The 14,030-nt window shown below is 41.5% G+C and overlaps 2 protein-coding genes and 1 non-coding gene across 5 annotated transcripts in view; all 3 read right to left on the reverse strand.

Moving 5' to 3' along the window:
• The window catches only part of ec (ubiquitin specific peptidase echinus), a 54,211-nt gene that overhangs the window by 28,507 nt on the left and 11,674 nt on the right, over positions 1-14,030 (reverse strand). The gene's annotated exons all lie outside the window — the stretch shown is intronic.
• LOC108054962 (solute carrier family 53 member 1) lies at positions 895-4,776 on the reverse strand. Of its 3 annotated transcripts, XM_017138098.3 has the most exons (6): positions 4,594-4,773; positions 3,857-4,523; positions 2,553-3,263; positions 2,182-2,482; positions 1,266-1,653; positions 895-1,203 (listed from the first exon to the last, which is right to left on the reverse strand). In XM_017138098.3, exons 1-5 carry the CDS (start codon positions 4,660-4,662, stop codon positions 1,452-1,454), a joined length of 1,950 nt encoding a protein of 649 aa, XP_016993587.3. In that variant the 5' UTR covers positions 4,663-4,773; the 3' UTR covers positions 895-1,203; positions 1,266-1,451. The 3 variants fall into 3 exon arrangements, with proteins under 3 accessions (XP_016993587.3, XP_070074453.1, XP_070074452.1); XM_070218352.1 differs by lacking the exon at positions 4,594-4,773 and having other exon boundaries at positions 3,853-3,990; XM_070218351.1 differs by lacking the exons at positions 895-1,203; positions 1,266-1,653 and having other exon boundaries at positions 2,345-2,482; positions 3,853-4,523; positions 4,594-4,776.
• TRNAP-CGG (transfer RNA proline (anticodon CGG)) lies at positions 5,406-5,477 on the reverse strand. The gene has a single exon. It is a non-coding gene; the product is annotated as a tRNA-Pro (tRNA).

The following is a 14,030-nucleotide window of genomic DNA, read 5'->3' on the forward strand; positions in this document are numbered from 1 at the left end:
TAAATTGCAGTTGCCATTACCAGCAACAGCAGCAGCAACATCGGCAAATGCTGCAGCAACATCAACAAGTCAATGGTAAATTTATGTTTGACTCGTGCTCAAGTCAGCCACTAAAGACTCGCTTCGAGTGAAAGATAAGTTGCAGTCGGAAAAAAATGAAGACTAACTTAGGGAACTACAAAAAAAGTGCCTTCTATAACCTACAAGACGACCAGACAAAAAAACAGCTAGAAAACTGCTTAATTTCATATGTGAAATAATGTTAATGTTTGGAACTAATAAGAATAAAAGTAGGGCTTAATTTATTTTATTTTATTTAAATTAAACATCTATATCAAAGCTTAAAAAACTCTCAATTTTTTTTTTCCAGTGTGGCCAGCTATCGAGGTCTGATTGCCTTCCTCCTTGCTTCACTGATCCCCAAATGAAAGAATTTGATTGCATATCGAATTACAAATAAAATAAAGAAGCAGGGAAAAAGGATCGAGATAATTCTTTAGGAGTCATCCTTTGTTCTGGCTTCTGCCTAAGGGTTTTAATGCCCAAACAAAAGGTCGCAGCCTGAGAATCCTTAAGTATTAGATAAGCCTATTACTTCAGTTTTTAAAGTCATTGAATTTCTGCGGATTTCAAACACTAAAGCCTTGGAAAGCCTAAATTCTTTAAATAAATCGGATTTAACCTTTCAACAAATCCTTGAAGAATTAAGATCCCCGATAACTTTGTATCATTTTACTATTGTGCATTACAAAACCACAAAACAATTTCTCCAATTTCCGATTAAAACTAATTTCCTATCATAAACACAATAAGAAGGTTAGAGCATCGTAAATAAATATTTTTAAAAACTTATTTAGTACGCTAAAAAGTTATATTTAAAACAGAAAAATGCAATGCTTTTAAACCACTCAATGTTTTATATACAAAGCTCGATGTACAAAATATGAAACCGAAACATTTCTCCCGTTCAAACGCCTTTCTCCGGACTTGAATGGGTTTAGAATGGGTGATCGGTGATCATCCTCCTTCTCCTCTTCTTTCCTGGCTAATTACGAGGCCAATCAAAGCTCGATGCGAGTCAATTAAGAGATTGTCGAACAGCTTGTTCGATGGCGATGGCGATCCGTGATCGGGAGCTCGCCACGAGGATCCTCTCCTCTCCTCGCTCCTCTGCTCCTCCTTGCCAGCAATGACAATTGTTACCTGATCGGACGATATATGTATATATATACACGTATGCAGAAGGGAGTCCCGAGGGGAGTTACCACTTTTGGGTGCAGCTGGTCAACCGGTTTGGCGCGTGCTCCTCGTGCTCCCTTTCTCCAGTCGCTCTGTCTTTCCATCTGACTTGTATTTTTGCACAAATGAATTAATTAAAGACGACGACGGACCATTAACGAGAGATCGGTGGAGAGATCGAGGGGGGGTTTGAACACAGATCAGCAGCTGGCTTAGAAGTACTCCTTCCCCAGGCGAATGCGCTCCTTCGACTTGCGCCGGTTGGTCACGCCATCCGACTCGTCCATCATGCTCTCCAGCATTCGCTCCTGGCGGGGATTCAGGGCCGCCAAATGGATCTCCCTGGTGGCTCGGAACTTGCCGCAGTTGAACAAGTGCTCGTTCTCCAGCCGCACGTAGTTCCAAATGAAGCGTCTGGGGGCAGGGGACAGAGTACACTCAACAAAACGGGGGCGCTGTTTCACTAGCCCACTTGGTTTATGGGAAAAACGCCTTCGAATCATTTTGTAGAATTTTTTGAACCATTATTGATTTCTTTTTAATTAAGAAAATAATTATATTTCCTTTTTGAATGTATTTTAATATTGATATTCAATTCTGAAAAAATATTTTAAATCTTTAAAATCTGTATAAAGTTTAGCTTTATATTCTCCTAGTTTAACATATATTGTTTAAAGTTCTATAAAAATGTTTTTAGAATATAAAAAAATACGGATTTTTGTTAGTTTATGGATATTAAATCCTAGATCACAACTAACCACTATACTACTAAATTACGATCTAATAATTTTAGTTTCATAGAATATTTATAATTTGAGCATTTTTAAAGATATGATCGGATCCCTAATATCAAACTAACCTAGGCGTTTTTCCAGAATAAATCGTAAGTGGTGTTTGCAGTGCCTTCAATGCGCTTCGTCCCTCCAACCCCCCCGCTCTCACCTGGTGATCTCCAGGATACTGCTGATGGTCTTGGTGTTGTAGGGCGTCATCAGGTTGTGGTACAGGATGGCGAACTCCACGGCCCAGAAGAGCCGCAGCACCAGATTCTCGACGATGACGAAGTAGTAGAAGGCCTGCGGATAGACCAGTTGCTTCCGAAGAAATATATGCTCGCCGCGCATGATCCTGAAGAGGCCAAAGTCCCGGATGACGTCCCACAAGTAGCAGTAGACGGTGGCCACCACACAGCTGGCGAGGAACAGCCAGGTGTACGGGTTGCTGAACGTGCTGGCGTATTCACCTGGGGGCGAGGATGTCGGGATTTCAGGACTCGTGTGGGGAAAATGAGATCTTCGAATCCGAGCGATTACCCTCCGAATTGCCGCGCAGTGTGGCGAAAAGGACCACCAGAAATGTGGTCGCATACTTCCCAGCATTGATCAGGTAGCTCACCGACTTGGAGCCACTGTCCCGGAATCTCCGCAGGCACTGGGCGAACCGAAACCAGCCGGGCAGGCACATCGTTATGGGCACAATCACATCCGGCTCGAAGCAGTTGCAGACCCTCTCGTACCGCAGCCAACTGATCGCATAGAAGCGCACGATGTAGTAGTGATCCACGATGCAGGTGACCAGCGAATTGAGCTGATCGCCCATCCAGAAGTCCGCGAATCCCACGTAGTGCAGCGGGGCGGAGATGACGCGACCCACCAGCTTGATGGTCCACCACCTGGCCGGCCAGTTCATAATGGGCAGCGGCACCACCAGCAGACCCACCATGATCAGGATGAGGGCCAGCGGGAAGACGAAGGGGTCCGAGATGCCCAGGCGGACGTGGTGCAGGAAGCCCAGCATGGAGAGGGCCCACAGGATGCCGAAGGTGCAGGCGATCTCCAGGAACGTCGCCGGCTGCAGGTGGCTCCGGGGGTCGATCTCGAAGATCAGCACATGGTTCACGCCGGCCTGCTGCCACCCGGCCACATTGGCCGCCATGAAGAAGTTGAAGATCACCCAGGTGAAGGGACCGCGGTACAGGCGCATCAGTTCCGGGGCATCGTTCTCCAGCGGAGCCCGTTTCCAGTCTACAGATCGGGGGGTTGGTGGGCATGGGCAGGAGGAATCAGATTATATCCTGGCATATGAATGTCCCACCACCCAGCAATGCCCAGTAAATAGCTAACTGAATGTAGTTTTAAAAGTCTGATAAAACAAAAAATATCTGAGTACTAAAAATGTTGTATTGAATATTTAAAAGAAATATTTCAATTATTTAAGAATATTTGAAATAATGTATATTTTCTACTAAGAACGATTTTTGTTATATTTACTTTAGGCATTAATTTAATGAAAAATGCCTTCATATTTAAATCAAACTTTAAAATCTTTGTATTAGCTAAATATGTTATGTTTAATATTACTATATAACAAAAACGTAAGAGATAAAAAAGTGAAAATTGAAAATTAAATTAACGAATTTGCTAATTCTTATCAGAATAGGAATGATTTCTGCAAAAGTCTCAGAAATTTAACAAGTAATATCTGTTGAAAATAAGTTTTGTAACCTTTAGCTACAAAGCTTATAATGCTATCTGAGGACTAGGAGATCTGAGCATTTTTACTGTGCATTGGCTGGGGACTAGGAGTGAACACAACCCATTCGAAGCCAACAACCTACAGCTGATCGCGGTGGCCAGGAGCAGCATGACGAGCGTGCCGAGGGCTATGCCCGCCCGGAAGACCATCGCCGGCGGAGTGGGTTCCCCCAGGGGCGGCACCCGGAGCTTCTCCATCGCCAGCGACCGATCCCCGTTGGCCAGGTGGGCCGTGTAGAGGTCCTCCACCTCGAGGGTCATGCGCTGCAGTTGGCCGACATGCGTGAAGGGGGCGTCCAGGACGTTGTCCTCGAACCACCTGCCCGCCGATGCGGAGCGCAGGTTCTTGTCGTACTTCTTGCAGATCTTCCGGAAGCCCGTCTCATTGAGCGACTGGTAGTTCTGGATGAGCACCAGACTCAGATAGAACTCGGCATAGGCGTACCGCAGCTGGCGCGGGGTCATGGTCCGCTTCTGGATCCTCGAGGAGGAGGAGACCATCGAGGTATCACTGCCCGTGTGTCCTGGCGCCCGGGAATAGGCCAAAAGCTGCAGCTTCAGGTGGCCATGCTTGCGCCGCGCCTCCAGGAGCTTCTCCAGAAAGAAGTTGTTCACCCCATCCAGTTCCGTTTGGCACTCGGTGAGGAAGGTCTCCTCGAAGGCCCGGTAGTAGGCCTGAACCTCATAGTCCGCGGAGGTCAGCGGCGAGGGGGCGTTCTCCACGCCTTGTTTGATCAGCGCCTTGAGATCCTTTGGGTGTGTGTGTTTTCGGTCTACATATCACATATATCACATACCTAAGGCCAGCTACCCAGCTTACCGCATATCGCATGTACTGTTGGCGCCACTCGATCGTCAGGTGGGACTCGAAAGTCTTGCCAAACTTCATCCTCGGCAGGGGGAAGCACGCCCCCAAGGCGTGGCTGCTATATAGCTGAGACTAGCTGGATTCGTCAGGTTCTACAATTTCTGACATCTTTCTCCTGGCAGTACCTCGGCCTAACTATCCCTAACTTCCCATTTAAAATATTTCTCACTATTAAGAACTTACCTTTTTCCAAACTTATAATACACACTTTGAAAGGATTTCGACGAAAAACATACCTGAAAATAGAAGAAAAAGAAATTCATTAGTCATTGGTTCAATCAATAAAATATATTATATCAATATTATATTATATACAAAGATATATTTGGTCGAATGTAACGTATAATATTAATTAATCCCTGAAAATAAATTACAATTTATTTTTAAAGCAGCAATTAATTACTCTAGCACTTCCTTTGTGCATAATCCAGCCAGCAGACCTTTGTGCAAACTCTGGTTCCCCAACTTCCCTCGATTGTGAGTCACTTCCTCGATCTCATTATGCGTTCGCACGCTGTTCCTCGTGGATCGTCTTCCTGTCCATCAGAAAACCCCCAGCCAGGTGAGTCAGTCAGTCAGTTGCCCAGAGAACACACGCTCTCTTCGCAGAACCGAGTTCCCGTTGAGTGAACCCAAAATTGCAACTCAGTGCCCACGATAACGATCGCATAAGCTCAATTATCAAGGGCTTTGGGAGAAAATATCGCAATACATATATTGCCCAAGATTAGAGAGGAACGAAAAAAAAAAGGAGTTGTCAACTTGGGCTCGTCCGGGAATTGAACCCGGGACCTCTCGCACCCGAAGCGAGAATCATACCTCTAGACCAACGAGCCAAATACCCCATGTGAAAGTGAGCGGCGAAATAGCCGATAGGAAGACCGTGTTGCTAATCTGGAATTGCGAAAGCAACAAGTACGAACTGCCAAAAGGGCCAAGAAGAATTCTACACCACACTTTCTTCGTTCTTCGTTCTTGGCCACTCATTCTTCGGATCTTGTGGGTCTTCTGAGGGGCGCTCGAGGGTGACGACGATCAGCCGACGCCTACGACAAAAGTGCCGCTAGAATGACAACCGCAAAAATACATACGTGAAACAAAAGAATGGCTTTAGATTCTCAAGAAATTCTCATTGTTGTTCTTTCGGCTTCAGTTACTATTACGTAACCGGGGTTGCCAGATCTTATGGCTTAGCCCAAAGCCATTAATTTATGGCCACAAGACAATTAATTGACAAAAAGCACAAAAACCGGCAGCCACCACAAATCGATTTGTTACTCTCATTCGCATTTGTACCATTTAACCCGAAGCCTTTATAAGAACTTAATACACTCTGATTTCTGATTGGGGTCACAGGGTAGCGCCCCTTTTGCGGCCAATCGGAATTCGAATTCCAGCTCGAATTCGTAATTAATTAGCCGCCTGGGCGAGGCCTGCAGCTAGACAAATTGTTCAGGGGTTCGGTCTGCGATCCGTTCTCAAGGTAAATTTTGGTACCCTGTAATATGTTCTTCTACCCGAAAATATAACAAAAAGTCTTTGAATAAAAGCAGAATAACTCATGAAAAACTCTGACTTTAAATTTGTTTCTTTAAATAGATCATATTAGATTGTAATGGATTATTTTCTTTAACACAATTGTGAGAAACTATAAAGGCCTGCATAAGCACCATAAAACACAAATAATACTTATTATGGAAATGCATAATAGTAAAATGCATAATAGAAATGAGGAAAAAATTAATTAAAGGCATTAAAATAATGATTTCTCTCCATAAATGCCAATCATAAATGCACTAATAATTCCGATAATATGAAAAACAAAAGGAAGCCCATCTTCACGCACTGGACGGCAGGTTGCAGATTCCCGATTCCCGACTCCCGATGCCAGAAGATCCGCGATCCAGTTGCCGCAATTTGCGCAATCAATCAATTAGAGGGGAAGATCGCAGATCGCTTCCTCTGCTCCTCGGATGGCGCCAAAACGGAAGCCGATCGGCCAGCAATAACATCCGATCGTTGTTGGGGACAGATATATATAATATACACACGTATTCATAGGTGGTGTGGCTGCATTATAGGTGGTTTTACCAAGTGCTCGCAGCGGTCCCCACCCAATGCCAACTTCCGTTTTGATTGGGCCCACAATTGGCCCACAGTGCTGACAGACCATTATAATCTTGGCCAGAACTCCGCAACCTGTGCAACTTGTGCAACTTCCGCGCTCCAATTGTGCAAATTATGGCATCGCTCAGGTGTAATTACAAATGTCAGTGCCTCGCCAATTGCCAATTGGCAATGCGTAATTGGCTAATTGAATTGCCTGCCATTGATCGTTGATGGTTGATAGTTGATCGTTGGATCGTTGTATCGCTGATCGGCTATCTGAAGACCCAGCCCACATCCACATCCGATCATCCATCTTGGCCAGCTGCCAAACATCCCAAACATCGATCATCCATCATCCGATTTCCCCCTCCCGAAAAACCCGAAATCTCTTCTCTTCTCCATTTTCCGGGTGGTCTGCTCCAATGCCCTCTGATCCCCAGATCCCAAGATCCCAACTTAGCTCCATTCTGTGGGTGGCTAATGGCCTAAACAAAACCCAGAGACAGAGACCACACATTCTCTCTGCGCTTTTCTCGCTTTTCTATTTTCCATTTCCCAAGAAAAGCAAACACAATGCGATGCGGGATGCGGAGTTTGGGGAGCGACAAGAACCGAGTTGCCTTGCAGCATGGCCCAAAGCTCGATTTCGCCACTGGATTCCGACTTCGAGTGGAATCTAGATCAGGAATCCCGCAGGCTGGCGAATTATTTTTTGGCTCACCTGCAGGCCACAGTGGGTTAAGCTAAGTGTTTGGGAAAAAAACTCAGGCCTCCAATCTATGTCTCACAAAAATAATGATTAATGATTGAAAAATCGTGTTGTGTTAATAAAATAAAAAAAATGTTGTCAAAATAAATAAAATAATATCACAAGAAAGTCGAAAGTTTTACTTGTGCTCAATGCTTTTCAATGTTTTTTATATAAGTGTAAGATTTAGAAAGTTAAAGCAAAATACTTGTTTAAGAATAAATATTGATTTAGGCATTAAAAAAATATCAAATATTATATTAGAAAGTTAAAGCAAAATACTCGTCTAAGATTAAATATTGATTTAAGCATTCAGAGAAAAATATCAAATATTATAAGAAAAATTTTCCCCGAACACATTTTGCCCATTTTGCGAATTATTTTGTTATTATTTATTGTAATTTCTACTTTTTACAAACACGAATCCGAAAATTGGTCAACCTGTTCGACTTGATTACGATTATGTGGCCGTGAGGCGCCAAAAAGAAAGCAAAACAGCGAGTTAGAAATTGAATTAGAAGTGAAAAATCGGCAGAGCAGCGAACATGACAGGAAATGGGCATTATTCTGGGCCCGGCCGGCAATAACAATTACAACTGCCATGGCCATTACACTTACAATTACCACCAAAGACCCGAAAAAAAGAAGGAGGGGACTTGAAGAAGAATTTCTAATCTTGCCGCCAATGTCGACGCTTTCACCTTTATTTTATCTCCGAGGCCGGTGTTTCTTTTATCGGTTTCTGGCCGAGCTTCAACGTCTGACCACGGAAATGTAAATGGAAATGTAAATGTAAATGCCGTGTAAATACAAAGCGGCGAGCGGGCTAATTGAAAATGCAACAATGGCTCAGCGGAAGTGCAGCGATCGAGTTTGAATTCAACGAATTTCGAATCGATTTTGGTTGCCTTGTGATTGATTGTGTCTCAATTAGAGCCAAATTGCCCCGGCTGTGACAACTCAGCACAAAATGGAAAACAAACTAATGAGATTCGATTGAATCGGGTCTGGACCATCAGCCGATTAGCTAATCAGATCCCATATGTATTCGGAAATCTTGAATGCACCTTGAGAAAATGCAAAAGATTTGAGTTTGGTTTACACTTTAACTCAAGAAAAATATAACGAAAAATTAATAATATTTTCAAAGTAAATACAGTATTAAAATATCTTTAAAAATATTTTATTAGAAAGTTTTATCTAATTCATTAAATTATTATTTTATTTGTTAAAGTAGATTACTTTTTTACAGTAATGAGCTATTATTCCTCCAGTTTGAAGCCTTAATGATTCCTTGATTTTCAGCCATAATTGGTCAGCCTGGGGAGGGCTAGCGATAAATATGCATGAGAGCCCTACAATGTAGCTCGTAATGGGATGGCAATCGGAATTAATTTTCCCGTTCTGGGCAACTTCATTAGGAGACTAATTGAGACATCAACTGGGCGAGGGAAAAGCCGGAAAACACTTTCCATTCGGGCTACCGTTTTCATGATTCCATTACCATTTTACCCTGGGCTGGCCACGCACATTTCCACGGAAAAAATCAATTCGGAAACAAAAGACTTCGGACACGAACTCACACTCAAACTCCAAACGAGAAATGGTAACAGTTTAAAAGGTTCATTGAACATGGACAACTCATGGACAACTTTCGAATGGCCAGCAACAAGATGTTGCCGTGTTGCTGCCACAATTACCGAAACAAGATTGGATTCCATTTGGAATACGAAATGCGGGTGCTACATGTCCAACGTACACACTATATGCTTTACCAACTCAACATTCGCTTTCTGGCCCTGAAACAACAATGCGACCATGATGCTGGCCAAAAATAACACATCGTGCTCATGACATTACATTTGCTGGCAACGATTACCAAATTTAAATAAAGTTTGTCATTTTTTTTGTTTGTTGGGGGGCGCTTTGATGAGTTGTGAACAACAATTAACGAGCACAGTCGTTTCAGGAAAATACACTGGGTAAATTTATGCGGAAGATGGCTTCGAGTACTTTTGTGGGACTCTTCTAATGGGTGAGGTGGGTAAACAGAAATCAGATAATTACTGTATACACTGTATATATTTAATTACAAATATTATTACAACTTGGAAAAAATAACATCTTATGGAGAGTATTTATAGCGGAAACGAAATATTTATTATTTTAATATAAAATACGCAAAACCAAATACAAAATGCCCATTAAGGAACTAAATCATTTTTGCGGTTAAATCGTAAAGCCACAAAGAACTGACCGATCCGTCTGTTAACCTTACAACGCATATACTCTTTTTTAATAACCAAATTGGAATATCTTTTGTGCGCATTAAAACCCCCATCAAAACAGTTTAATTCGTGCAACCTGTCTTCCATTTGTAACCCCTATTCTGGTTGTCAAGTTCTGTTTTTTTCCGTTTTAAACAGAGTCATATATGTTGTATGGTGTGGTCAGTGTTTTTGGAGGGGGAATAGACCCCTTTCGACTTTACTTTAAGGCCAGACAGGAGTCGACTGCAAGACGTTTTTCTTGTGGGCCAAGAGAGCGCTTCTTTTCACAGGCAGCGTCTTCGAGCGGAACCGTCTTGGATCAACTTTTTCCTGCTCGCTTTTTTTTGGCAGCTGCTCCAGCGACAGGTGTACCCAAATCCCACATATCACTATGGACGGCAGTCCATGTAGTGACGAAGCGCACCAGGAGAGTGTGCGAAGGCGACTACTATTATATAGCCGCAAAATTGAAAATCTGCTGTGATAGTCCGATCGTAATGAGTAATACACCAATCGAAAGGTATTGCAAAAACTTAAAGGATTGCATACCAAGACTTTAAGAAAATCAATTGGCTTGGGGGAGAGAGCGGTGAAAGTGAAAAAGTGAAAATTTCGAAATTTGGAGCTGTTGGGGCCGGTGGGGATAAATGCCCCCTCGCAATGTTTTAGTTGTATTCCTTTTGAAAATACCCGTCGAATGAGGGGTCATTTGTCGAAATCCGACGCTCCGTTCAAAAGTTATAGCCAAAATAAGATTTTCTTCTTCTTCCCAAAATGAAAATTTAATTCTGTTTGTCCACTTGTCCACTTGTCCAAAATATGTTTTTTAAGTTCTGAAAATTTGATATGACGTTCATCACATCGATATAAAAAACTTTTGTTCTACCACTTTTGGAAAAACCCGCTAGTTTAGCGGGAAAACAGCTATAAATAGCTAAAATTCGGAAAGCCGTAACTTCTATACTACTAAAGCTACAGACTTGTGCTGCATCTCGTTTGAAAGGTATTTTTAAATGCTATAAACGCCTTGTAAATGCAATTTGTGTAAATGTAATAGTTAAAAAGATATGAACAAAAGAAAATTTGTTTAAACTTTTTTTTTAGCTTTTTTTTAATTTTCTCAAAAACGGCTCTAACGATTTTTCTTACAACTTTAAACTGTATAGCCCTTGAGATTCCTTAAATTTTGGTATATAACACATTACTGTAAAAAGTCACGTTTAAAAGTTATTTTTATACGAAAATAGACACTTTTGCCAGCTCGAACAATTAACGCTCCCTGAGTATTGAATTTTGTGGGAGGGTATCCGAACTGTATTTTAGGGTCATGGAATCAGTAAATTTGCACTTAAGAGTTCCATATAGGAATCTTTTGTTCTACGACTTTTGGAAAAAGCCGCTACTTTAGCGGGAAAAAAGCTAAAAATGGCTAAATTTCGTTAGTTTTTAAGTTCTACACTATTAAAGGTACAGACATGTCCTATACCTCGTTTAAAAGGTATTTTGAAATACTTCAACGCCTTTTTAACTTAATTCGTTAAAATACAATTGTTTAAAAATTATGATTGACCAATTTAAATTTAAATGTTTACATTAGCACCTATGAGAGCAAAAGTAAACAAACAAAAACTTCTGATATCAAATAAAAACACCTCTAAACGAGGTAAAAAACTAGTGACGATCGCACCTTCAACGTACAAAAGTTCTGATATCAACTTTTGTGACGAAAAATGATTTTAGATGCGACTAAATAAGTACGTTACCTAAAATTTATTCATTCGGCACGCTACAACAAAAAACTTTCGTGTAGATATTAAATATTTGCTAAAGCGGGCCGAATGAATACATTTTAGGTAACGTACTTATTTAGTCGCATCTAAAATCATTTTTCGTCACAAAAGTTGATATCAGAACTTTTGTACGTTGAAGGTGCGATCGTCACTAGTTTTTTACCTCGTTTAGAGGTGTTTTTATTTGATCTACATACAGCAGAGATCAGAATAATAGTGGTTTTAAAAGATATATGAGTTTTTGAATGTACAATAATTTCTTACATTTTTATTTAAAATATTTGAAATTCAATTTTATATATATAAATGTATTGCCTAATTTTAAACACCTTTTCAAGTATTGTGGTTTTTTTGTTAACTATTACCTTGCAGACAGCTGTATGAAATGTTTTTGTATAGGATATTTCCCTATATAGAAGATATTTCCCTATATAGAAGATACTTCCCATTTTATAACCACTTTTTGGCCACCTTTGGCACACGCACTTGCCCTGAAAGTTTTCTCACATTCTTAATGACAGCCAATGGACGCGGCAGCGGGGAAATCATCATTTGCTTTTGGCCATAAATATCAAATTCATATTAGTTGCCAACCAAGTGGAACCCCCTCGATCCGCCAAGCCGACCCGTTTGTTTGGCTTATCGTGTGAACTAATCTAAGGGGAGTCTTCAAGTCTTCAAGTCTCGGAACTGGAGTCGTAGCTGTGAAATGATGTGCGAGTCTATGAGCATAATACTTCCCCCACAACGCCCTTATGCCCCCTAAGCCCCCCTCGCCATAGTATACGTATATCATGGACCGATTGTTGACCGTCTACGCTGAAATTGAAGCCCAGGAAAATGGTGCGACTGGAAGTTGTTTGCAGCTACTTTATTACACTCGGAACTCGGCACTCCGCACTCGGCACTCTGCACCACAAAAGAGCCAAGACGTTCGTTCGTCTGAAGGTTTCCCTGGCCGAAGTACTTATATACAAGCTGATATACGTATATATATCGTTTTTGTCGCCGAGGGTCTCTCGTTGCAGTTGAGTGCCCCCGACTCCGGCAAAAGAAACACATTAAAAGCATATCAAGTGGAATCATCGGTGTGTTCTCAGCGTTTGTCAGTTGCAAGTTGCAGGTTGCAAGTTGCTGGTTGCAGGTTGCTAGTTGAAGCGGAAGCCCGATGCCCGAAAAAAAATTAAGAAAATAAAAAACTCTGTTGACTTTGACCAACAATCCCGAAGAAAGCCAAAAACAATCAAATCACTTTGTCTTGAAGATCTGGCCCAGACAATGGGGATCTGTAGATCTGTAGTTGGAACCGAAATCAAAGCTGGCAACTGTCAACAAATGTCTTTTGGGCTTGGCCCACGCGATTTGGCCACATTTGATTGCCATTGTCTTGCGTTGATTTGTTTCCATTACGTGGCATTGTCTGCGTACGACTGTACAAATACCGGGGTATTTCGGATTTTATGGGGTTTTGAAAACCTTTTATAAGGAAAACATTAAAAAGAGATTTTAAGAATCCTTTTTTGTTGAAAAATTAAGTTTGATTTTTGGATTAAGCTAAAAAGATGTTTTTTTTTATTTCCTTCATTTTACCATTGTTGATATTACAAGTAAAAATATTTAATATTAAAAATTTGTATTTTTTGTATTAAATATATTTAATTGTAATATCAATAAAAACGAAATTTTGTGAGGTATTTATTCAGTTCGAATTACATTTGGATTGTAAACCCCTCGACACATATCGTGTCGCCTGATGCCACGCCTCGGATTTCGTATGTTGCAAAAGCAGCAGCCATGTAAGAAATAAAACTGAAATAAGAGCACATGCCGTCCGTGCAATTAGTTTAATGTTAGTGGCCGCACCTAGGCCTCGCCTCGCCTCGAGATCTCAAGATCCCAACTCCGGAACCCCGAACCCCAACCCCAAACGCCGAACTCCAAGCCCCCAACTCTCAACACTCGTAGATCCCAACTCCCAGCTTCCAACTCCCATTTCAGCTCGCAACGCTGACGATCCCATTCGAAGTGGTCGATTGGAAGGGGTTAGCGCTAACTACTGTATCTGGTCGTAAGTGAGTCATGGCGATCGAGATTTATCCAATCGATAATTGAACAGCAACGCCCGAAGACAGTTATACAATGGCAGGCCATTATCGGATGCAAATCGGTGTGAAGATGATCAAGTACCCAAACATCACTATTTATGGATAATCTACGATATTAATCCCAGTGAAATTGAATTAAAACCCCATGTTTATTACTAAATTATGATGGTTAATTTAATCCCAGTATTCCTTGTAATTTATATGCAGATATAAATCCGAATGAAACCTTCCGTGAGTCCAATTTAAATCACCCCAGTTAAATAGAACTCCTATCTCGAGGGATCTATTTGCAAACGAGTTGCCGATAAGTGGGAAAGTTTCAACTTCTTCATCTTTCGCCTCCACAGAGAATAGAGAGCGACGTATG

This window comes from Drosophila takahashii, chromosome X (genome assembly GCF_030179915.1).
Source record: "Drosophila takahashii strain IR98-3 E-12201 chromosome X, DtakHiC1v2, whole genome shotgun sequence".
NCBI classification, from domain to species: Eukaryota; Metazoa; Arthropoda; class Insecta; order Diptera; family Drosophilidae; genus Drosophila; species Drosophila takahashii.

Bases quoted from the DNA above. Each gene is read 5' to 3' on its own strand.
- LOC108054962 (XM_017138098.3), bottom strand. From the start codon at position 4,662: ATGAAGTTTGGCAAGACTTTCGAGTCCCACCTGACGATCGAGTGGCGC. The intron at 4,524-4,593 runs GTAAGCTGGGTA...ACACACCCAAAG, and splicing joins AACAGTACATGCGATATGCG to GATCTCAAGGCGCTGATCAA. The intron at 1,654-2,181 runs GTGAGAGCGGGG...CCCTGCCCCCAG, and splicing joins AGTATCCTGGAGATCACCAG to ACGCTTCATTTGGAACTACG.